Below are 10,634 nucleotides of genomic sequence, written 5' to 3'. Positions count from 1 at the left end.
AAAAAAAAAAAAAAAAAAGTAAAAAGTTTAGCAACATGGCTGATGCAATGGCTGAGTAATTGGGGCAGATACACATGGACTAAAAGGCCCTGAGCAGCTCCTACATGCCATTTCTCTGCTATTTTCCCTGTTTCCACTGCACTGTCTAATAAAGTCAACTTTAACAATTTTGAAAAGTGGATTCAGCGCAGTTGATCATTTATTTAAAAGTCACCTCTAATTATTGAGTTATTTACTACAAATTAATGCACCTGACTTGCGATACAATGCTGCCATTTACCACAGTCATTGTGACTGTTTTTTTAATTGTCTCACTCATAATAAAGCGTTTAATCCCCGCATTAAATTTCACTTTTCCCCGGTTGATTCATGTCATGTGGCCTTCCGTTTTAAAACTACATTACTCAGACGTTCACCGTTTGGCCACACCTAAAGGCTTCCTAGCCAGCTTTAATGTATTAGAGTGGTCTGGTTCTGTTTCGTGAGCAAGTTTAGGAGTTGCCTGTTTTCTGAACTGACTAACAAAAGTAGTTTTAGCTGGACAAAGGGCTTATTTGGGGAGAGTTGTTGTGACAAGTGCTGCCGTGCTGGTGAAAGAATTACATGACATTTTAACACCAGATCACTCAACTTGTCTTTGTCACGCTAAAAACACAAACACACTCTCAACAATGGGGACTGGGCTTATCTTAACCGTGGCTCAATCACTTAAAATACGATAGAAAGTTCACTTTTTCAGTTAAGAATATGCCTGAATGCCTCAAACTGCCAAAGCAGACAATGGTTCTCTTCATCTCAGTGATCACAGCTCAGAGTGGCAGGTAGGGGAAAAAAAAAAAATCAATGCTCTGTACTGAGTTCACTCTAACAAAGAACAATAGTGGATTTAGAAACAGGGAAACACCACGTAGAAATATGCAGTTTCTTTTGGTGATACTGCCAGATAAGCATTTCCTGACACCATCTGATGCTATTTTCACCCTACTATTGATCAGGGCTCTTTGAAAGGAGCAGAGGAAGTCCAGGAGGTTGTCTCAGTCAAATTGGTTACACATCATGAAGTTGTATAGTGACTAATAATAATCTATACTGTATTGGCTGTAGGGAAAGGGCACTGGATTTAGCATTACCTCATCTCACATTACTCCCTTCTGCCAGTATGTTTCTACACAGCTGTTTCCCGATATCCAACACAGTGCTTATTTCACAGATAAATCTACTGTTTCCATCCCAAAGAAAACGATGTATGGTCACCTATAAATCAAAATAGAATTTTTAAAAAAATTAATTAAAAATAGACTCTTAAAAACTAGAACATAGAACACAGAACATATTGTATACGTTTAAAAAAAACAACAACCCTGAATAGGACTTCTAGCAGGTGTTGTTGGGACAGAAACCCTCTGAGTTCACTGTTAATTGCTATCATGCATACATGTCAGTATGCTGCTTGCTCAGCCAGTTATAGCAGTTCTCCACCAATCACGGGAGCCATTTTAAGAGCTTATTAACACTCCACTACCGGTTTTGACAGCCACTCCTTACCACTCTGTCTGCTCTGACGTACAGCAGCCGTGGCCTAAGCCTTAGGTGGGTAGCTAAATACACAAACTGGTTGAATCCAGTTCCAAAAAATGTGAGCAATATGGCCTTTAACACGTTTGTCCAAATGCAGTCCGCACGGCCGTTGGCAATAGTAGTTAATGGTTTGACACTCCCTAAGAAACAAAATGCTAAGTATTTCCTTATTGCTGTAACAATGATTTTATCCTCGTTGGGACTGAAAAAAAGGTTGAAAACGGAAAACTGTCAGTTTACCAAAATTACAGAAAAACATGTTTTCTCTCACACCTCAAGGTCAATTTAGAAGCTTTATGCAATACAAATTCTTTGACACACACACACACACACAAAATAATGTCTTTTTTATTATTGTGACGACAAAACTTTTAATTTTCGCGAGTATATTTCACTGGGCTTCTGCCATAACTTAACTTGACATACAGATGTGAATGCCCTGAAATTGGTTTACTGTTTATCTTGGAAATGTAATTATTCTGCATGATATGAAGGAAAAAAGGAAATGTTATTGAGTGGATGTAGAGACGCTGCTACTACCGGAGATAATGTTTGTTTACTGTGTTACAGAAAGTAATATGATGGCAATCGATGATGTCACAATCCCACCCAGAGTCTGTATGTATTCATCTGTATTCATCTGTACACTTTCACTGTATGCGTTTTCCAGGAGTGTGTATTTGAGCAGCTCGAGGTGAAGCAGAGCATATTTCAGGACATCGAGCGTCTTGTGGGGAAAGTTGTGATCCTGAGCAGCTCTACCTCCTGCCTGGTGCCGAGCAACGTCTTCTCCAAAGTGCAGATCAGGAGCCGCTGCCTCGTCTCCCATCCGGTTGGTGCTGCACACAACTATAGCACCTGGCCATGACATAGTCTGGGTTGAGAGGAGCCTTGAATACTTCGAGCCTGAAGTGTTCATACTCTTTTGTGTTGTTGCCCTGCAAACACCTGCCACACCTAAAGTTAGACTGGAGTGATAGTAAATTATTCCTTTCAGGCTTCCTAAAACAATGTTGATGTGCGTCTTCTCTGTTTTTAGCAACACTGAAAGAAAAAAAACCTGAATCCATTCAAGCATCATTACTGATTTCAGTATATACTAAGGTTTTAGCAGTTCTTTTGCTTGCTCTTTGCAGAAACAATAATGTTCCCTTTCAGTCGACTCAGTTGGTACACATATAGTATGAGATATCACACCCCGCGTCACCTGACTGAAGACACCTTTATTCACCACTTTACGTCAGATGATCTGTGATGACATATGTGAGGCCCCGCCTGCACATATAAATACCTGGCATCATAGTCATCCCTCAATGAAGGGAGCTTTCATCACTTCTGCTGTATTTTTTAAATGATTAAAGGTGAAACAATGCTTCTGTCAGAACTAGTTGTATTCCACTGAATATTTATTAAGAAATGTACTTTTCTAGGCTATTTTTCACCTTAAAAAAAAACATCCCCAAATTCAGTCAGTAACAGCTTGATGACTGTAAAGCCAAGATGAACAATTTAGGGTCTATGGATAAATACACATGGAAGATATTCAAAGTGCATTAAGTCTCTTTATTTTTATCTTTAAGAAGAGTAACATTTGAACAATCAGCAACAATTGAAATTTTTACTTCTACCAAATGAAAATTATAGAGAGTAAATAACCTTAAAACACTGACTCAGCAAACTCTTGAACATGTTATTGAACCTTTTCTGAAAATATCAGCTGCAACAAAAACAGTGCAACAGGTATGAAGCATGTCCAATTGAATCAGTCAGTGAATATGAAAAACTCCAAAAATGTGTTTGTTTTAGTGACAGATATAGTCCCAGTAAAAGGTAAACAAACTGAACAAATTCATGTTCAGAATAAACCTCTTTTTATAGTTTGATCCTAGATTGGAAGAGATTCTCAGCATAAAAATACAATGGCATAATGAAAGTAATGGTGATTTTCAATTTGAAGTATTTTTCTATGAGAACCAAATTTAGTAATTCCACCAAAAAATATTCAGGAGTATCAAGGTTGCTGAGGGACTCATCTATATAGGTTCTCAGCATCTAGTGTAACTAGTAGTATGTCAGAGAGTTAATTTATGTAAATATCTGTTTTTAAAAGAACAAGTCAATTATCTCAAACATATAAGATCCATAATTTGCTATTCTTGTTCTGCACTTCAGAGGATCACGAGGAAGTTCGCAAGTCAATCACAGGTTTCACACAGTGAGACAAACATCTATTCATGCTTACATTCACATCTATGGCTGATTTATAAAGACAAATTCATCTGTCATGCATGTCTATGGACTGTACACAGAAAAGTTGCACTTGTACTCATGTAGGCATGATCTATTGTCTGTCCATCACCTAATAGCTGTTAAATGTAGTTAGATTACAGTGTCCCACCAGAATAATTTCTTTCAATGCCCCAGCTAAATTATTACTTGGAAAACATGTGGTATCTAACTGTGGAAATGTCACTAAATCACAGTTCCTTTGCATCAGGAAGTTAAACTCTGTATGATGTGTATTTGACTTGTGCTCCCCAGGTAAACCCACCCTACTATGTCAAACTGGTGGAGCTGGTACCTCACCCAGAGACAGCAGCTGCCGTTATGGACACCACCCACACCCTGATGACCAAGGTACAGATCCCAGATTGCGCAGTCCTGAGCCCAGTTATGTGAGAACTTGTAGAAGCGATGGAAAAGTGCGTCATCATGACATTAGGAAAAAGCCAAACCCTAGAGGTGGGGAATGTGATCAAAGATTATTGTAAAAACAATAAAAAGGAGGCCAGAACAGGAGTGATATGGGGCATTTGGTGCTGCTTAGAAGTCTAGCTGCTAATTAATTTTCACCATGTTGTTAAATGAGTTGCTGCACAGTGGTTGGTTTGATGGTTCCCAGTCATTTTCAGCATCAGACTCTCAAATCTATGATGATAGTGTGCCACGGTTCCTGGTACAGCTGTTGCACCACAAATGGCAGCAAATAGTTTACTATGAAGGATTACGTATTTCCAAGCAAGTCTCAGCAGGCTGAATTACTTAACATGTTGAAATAAACAGTGGCTTCCTGAAAGAACACCTTCCTTGTAGCACGAAGGCTGGCAGTAATGTAAATAAAATAACAGCTCAGTACTCCACTATTGTTGTTCAGGCGTCATTGCCATACTTGAGTGATTCAAGAACTTTCTTCAGGATTAATAAAGTTCACTCTAATCCCCTTTTCTCTTGATTCAGGTTGGCCAGGCGCCCGTCCGTCTGAGAAAAGAGATTGATGGCTTTGCCCTCAACAGAGTCCAGGCAGCCATAATTGCAGAGTCATGGAGGCTGGTCCAGGTAGGTGTCTGGGTTGGGTGTTATTGCTGAAAAGCCAGTTTTAGTTTTATTAGAATGAGGCTGCTTTTCTTCTTACACTAGCCAGCAAATTGAGCAAGTATTATCTTGTGACCCATGCCCTCTTCCCGTCAACTATCAGAACCACTAGTTTTTGTTTGCTTGCCAGTTTTTCATTGGTGATATTTTATTTACAGTTATTTTATATGTCTATGCTCTCAAAGTCTCAAAGACTTTTTTTTTAGAAAATACCAACAACTTGCTTTGATCTGCCACAGTCAACCAGTGCACCAAATTACCACAGATAGACCAAGTGAATTTTAAGATTATGAAAATACTGAAAATACCAAACTGTTGGAATGCTGCTTCCATGGGTGTTACGTTGAATAACGAGAATAAAGTTTAATTTGACTAAACTCAATTCAGTTCAATTTTATTTGTATAGCACAGTTTACAACATATATCATCACATAGCACTGAACATAGTAAGATATAGACCTAGACAGCTGTCAGTGAGCAAAATTGTACCTGCATTTGCACACCAACTCCAAACAAGTTACTGATGAATTTGGCATCAGAACATTTGTCTTGTAATGCTGTCATAAATTTACCAGCTCTAGATTTTCAACAAAAGCAACACATTTTGGTGTTACGGCACTGCTAAAGTTGGATCCTACATTCTAATGTTGCTTTTCATGCTGCCAGATACACAAGAGTGTGCGTGTCTGTTTTTACTTCTGGACAAGAGCGCCTCAGTCTCAGTGAGGTTTTATGTGGCCGAGTGCTGCTGCTGATGGTTTTGTAATGGAGGCAGAAAAGAGGAAGCCCTTGTCAGCTCACCTCTGCTATAATCTCCACGGTCTCCTTCCAAAAAGGAACACAATGAGAGTAAATGAGCTTTAGCCTCTGATGACAGGGTGCCATTACATGATCACTCAGGGATGAAATGGTCAGAATGATAATAAGGACGATGAGTATGATGACAGTTACAACTGGTGGAATGTAAACTTGAGATGTGCACAGTGTTGCCTGAACTGAACCCACATAAAGCCTTTGCAGCTTTTCATTTTGAGTTTAGCTTCAAATACAATAGCACAGACATCAGAAATACAACAATTCAAATGGCTGTCTTGTATTCAATACTGTGACACCAGACATTTCTAGTGAATAATTTTAAACTTTCGCACTAAATCTTTCTTCATACGTTCACTTTCTCAGAATCAGTTTCATATTTTATGTGCTGTTTTGTGTTTTCTCTCAGTAACTCATGCTGTTATGGCTCAGTCTCCTCATAAATGGACAAAATCTCTGTCGTTTTGCTTTAATCAAGGCAACATGAATATATTGTTTTCTGCCAAAGTTTGGATCATTTTTGTTATTTCACAAAACAAAACAGATTTCAGTGTGTCTTTGTTTCGTTGGACCCACCTGGAGCTAACATGAGCCATCTGTATATAGATAGCAGGAACTAGCAGGAGCTAAAAGGAGCTAACTAGATTGAACAAGAGTCACCTGCAGTTAAAAAGAGGTACCAGACACTAACAAGAGCTAAAAGAAGCTAACTGGAGCTAACAAGAGCCATAAGTAATTAACAGGAGCTAAAAAGAACTATCTGTAGGTAACGCAGGCTATCGAGAGCAAACATGAGCTAACAAGGGCTAACAGGAGCTATCTGGAGCTAACCGAAGCTAATAAGAGCTAATGGGAGCCAACAGGAGCTATTTGTAGCTAATGTGAGCTAACATTAGCCATCAGGCGCTAACGGGAGCTGCGTGAAGCTACCAGGACCTAATAGGAAACATCTGGAGTTATCTACAACTAACACAAGCTACCTCAACCTCATAGAAGTGAATACAAGTTAACAACATTGCAGTTAACTGCATACTCAAAATTTATCCAACAGCAGTCTGTATGTTTAGTCAGTGTCCAATAAAACCTGATCAAACAACAACCACACTGTCCAGACAAAAGAGATTAGCTAAATGTTTATTGTGAAACTCTTGATAAGTGATATTCAAAAATGTTTAATCATAAAGAAGCTAAATAAAGATGCAATAAATATATTAATTCTGCCTCATTCATGGATATAGGTTCAATTTAACACCCTGGTGTGGAATTAAAATGCAAAATACAACATGTATGTATGCTTAACTTATTTATAGTAGCACATTTTATTATTATTATCATTATGCATGAAACACAATTTGTAATTTATCAACTATCTGCATTTTAAGGGTACTACAGTGATTTAGCATTGATCGTTTTTCGTTTAATCTGCAGGATACAGATTTAAAAAGTATGGTTAAAATTGATTCAGTTAAATTTATTGTCTCTTTTTGCAATCAGATCCTTTTAAACATTGTCTTGGCTATTTCTGACAAATAAAACTATTTTTTCATTACTTTAATGGATTAGCTTTGCCCTCTGTAAGGATTAGTAATTACTTTTTGCTTCAGCAAATTGTACCTTTCATTCCTGGCCTGGCAATTATAACTCTGAAAGACAGTGTGTAACAAAGAATTGCCTTTTTAAATCAGCACATTGTGTCCCTGACATCACTACACTGTACTTATAAGTTACAGCGTGTGACTTGTGTATCAGATACAACAAAACTCGTTCACACAAAACAAAGACTTGTGACAATAAACTAACCATGGCCCAACATGGAAGGGTGGCAGATGAGCAACAACAGTATGGGTGTGACACATGATGTTGTCACATATTTCAACAGACAAGGCTGTTTTAAACCAACCGAGGAAGACCTGTGACAGGCAGAGTTCACGAGCAGCTCCAATTTAAGGACAATAATTGAAATTTGGTTGAAAAGCAAACAAAAATACAACACTGTGAATGGATAGAAATAGTATGTACAAATAATTCAAAGTAACTCCAAAATGTTTGCTGTTTCTGTTTGACGTAAAGAAATTGTTTTGGATAGTTTAAGCATAGATAAGAATGCAAACAGGAACAAGACATGTGGCAGTGAAAACTGATCTCAATACATCCTTTTTTACAAATACAGAACTGTATTTAACTAGGAAATTACCTTAATGTTAATTATTGCTGTTTTTTTTATTAAACTGCTTTATTTTGTTTTGCTTTTTTGCATTAGGCAACTTGTCTGATCTCAGTGCTTGCATGATTGCGCATATCTTATATTGTCTTACATGGTCTTATCTATGAATAAGATCAAATATAGATAAAACAGAAATTCAGTTTATATTTTATACCGAAATACATCAAACTATACAAACACTATGTATGGAAGGAACATTTTCATACTCATACGAGGCGTGTCAGAAAAATTCCAGGACTGGTGTCACAAAAGATATATTTCAAACCCAAGCTACAAACTATGAGTTTTCCCCTTCAGACGATCAACCAGCACGTCTACAAAGAGATCCTGCAGCATTTGTTTGTTCAGTGCGCAAGAAGAGGCGAGAGTTGTGGTAGGACAAGTCGTGGCTGCTTCACCATGACAACGCGTTTGCTCACAATGCCCTGAGCATCCGACAGTTGCTGGCTGAGAAGAACTGGAGCAACCTCCCTACTCACCCCACCTGGCTCAGTGGGATTTTCTCCTCTTCCCCAAGCTCAAGGGGGTCATCAAGGGGACCCGTTTTGAAGACGTGGATGACATCAACATGGCTGTGACGATGGAGCTGGGGAGGATCCCGGAAAAATCGCTCTAGGAGTGCATGGCGGTGTGGCAGAGAAGGCTGGGAGAGTGTGTTAGACTTCAGGGGGATTACTTGGAAGGGGAAAACTTGTAGTTTGTAGTTTGGATTTGAAATATGTCTTTTGTGACACGATCCTGAAACTTTTCTAACACACCTCATATAACATTATAGTGGACCTTCAATGGAAGCTAATAAATTAGCAGAATCTTCTAACCGTTACTTAACTGTTTGCAAATGAAAATATTCTACAGGTTAACATAACAATGTACTTACTGGAAAAAGTGAAAGGAATCTTTGTATAATCAGATTTGACTTTAAAACTGCAGGACACTACAAGGATTGTTTAATAACTGGCTTGCAAACAGCAGCAATCGATTTTGAGTTACTTATTTGACTCATGTGGTTGGATTTTTTACAGTGGAGGATTAATGCATGAAGGGACATTTCTTCTTCTGTACACTAGTAGGTTTGGTCCATCACGTGTATTTACACTTTCATGGAAAAAATCGTTGATTTGCACAATGTCATGCTGATGTACGGGAGATGTGCATGCCTGCGCTTGTGTCATTTGATTCTACTTTTCATTGTTTCTTTCTCATCACTCATTTGCTCCATTAGTTAAACAAAGCCCACAGTAGCTTGTGCAAGATTGAGTCACTGCTGCGGAGGTGTGAACAAAACGCTTTAAATCCTTCTTTGGATTTGTAAATGTCAGGCAACCCTTACTCTACGTTGATGCTACGTGTGTTTAAATTAGTATAAAAACAAAGTGCTTTTGAATCTTTTCTTCCCTAAATTTGAACTGTGTCCTCTATAAAATATAAAACATCACCCAAGTGATTAAAAGGCTCTGAAACTCTTTAAAACTAGATCGTGTTTGTAGCTTTAAAGCAGATGGACAATGAGGATACGCTGCAGCACTGTAGACATTTAGACTGAGATTCAGTTTTCAAAAGTAAGTAAAAAAAAATTCCCTATAATAATCCTATTTTCCTTGTTTCATTGTGTATACTGTGATTCTCTGTTTTAGATTATACAGGAATTGTGCTAAAAATTTACTATTAAATTTTAAAAAATAACATTCAAATTGGACCAAAATTCACAAAATATGTTTTTTCAACACTAACATTGCTCCTCAATCTGTGAAGAACGTTAGATATTTGTGCTTCCATATTTTACATATAAGTCTGCTGCTAATTTGCACATATATCTACAAATGAGGCAGAATGAGTAATAATTTATTACATATTTCTATAGTTTCCTTATGATAGGCAACAATCAAACATCTTTGAGTATCATTTATTGACAGTTTCACGCTCAAAAATGTTGTTTGATCAGGTTTTATTGGACATTAACCACCATAATTTTGAATATGCAGTTAGCTGTTATTCTGTTAGCTCTAATTCACATCTATTTGGTTGAGTTACCTCATATTAGCTCTAGATAACTCCTTATATGTCCTATTAGCCCTTGTTAGCTCCAGACTGCTCCTATCTGCACCTTGTGGCTACTGTTAGCTCACATTAGCCACAGATAGCACCTGTTATTCCCCATTAGCGCTTGTTAGCTACACATAGCTCCTGTTAGTTCCTGTGGGCTCCTGTTAGCTCTTATTAGCCTCTAGTAGCTCCTGTTAGCTCCTGCTAGTTCCTGTTATCTAGAGATGGCTCATTGAGAGAGTTCAGTAGGTTCTACAGAATAATTGTCATATTTTCATTATATAATGAGATAATTAAAGTAGCACAACCATGATATAATCGCCTGTCATGATTGTAATTTGACAATTATGCAGGAGGAATGTGCACAGTCTGTCAAAACAGGCTGGCTGACTGCGTGCTTAATTTTCGAATTGTATGGCATGTGCATTCTCTAAGGTTACTTACAAAACTGGATTCTTTTGAACTAGGTGTCATTTGTGTCAAAGCATAAACAACACCCCACCCCATCTTAATGACATTCCTGCTTTTCAGAAGTGTAGGTAATTATGCAAGACGACACAGGGAGGAAACCCAGTTAACAATTTCTGTAGGAGTGTCACAATTA

The 10,634-nt window shown here is 37.9% G+C and overlaps 1 protein-coding gene across 1 annotated transcript in view; it reads left to right on the top strand.

The window, feature by feature from the left end:
* The window catches only part of cryl1 (crystallin, lambda 1), a 35,215-nt gene that overhangs the window by 6,504 nt on the left and 18,077 nt on the right, over positions 1 to 10,634 (top strand). Inside the window, exons 4-6 of the mRNA XM_008281597.1 lie at positions 2,249 to 2,410; positions 4,120 to 4,215; positions 4,816 to 4,914. Of these exons, the coding sequence (XP_008279819.1) occupies positions 2,249 to 2,410; positions 4,120 to 4,215; positions 4,816 to 4,914 (357 nt within the window). The remainder of the gene's footprint in view (positions 1 to 2,248; positions 2,411 to 4,119; positions 4,216 to 4,815; positions 4,915 to 10,634) is intronic.

Source organism: Stegastes partitus, unplaced genomic scaffold (genome assembly GCF_000690725.1).
Source record: "Stegastes partitus isolate 25-593 unplaced genomic scaffold, Stegastes_partitus-1.0.2 Scaffold238, whole genome shotgun sequence".
Lineage (NCBI taxonomy): Eukaryota > Metazoa > Chordata > Actinopteri > Pomacentridae > Stegastes > Stegastes partitus.
Note: the sequence above shows the minus strand (reverse complement) of the source record. Positions and strands in the feature narration are given on the sequence as shown.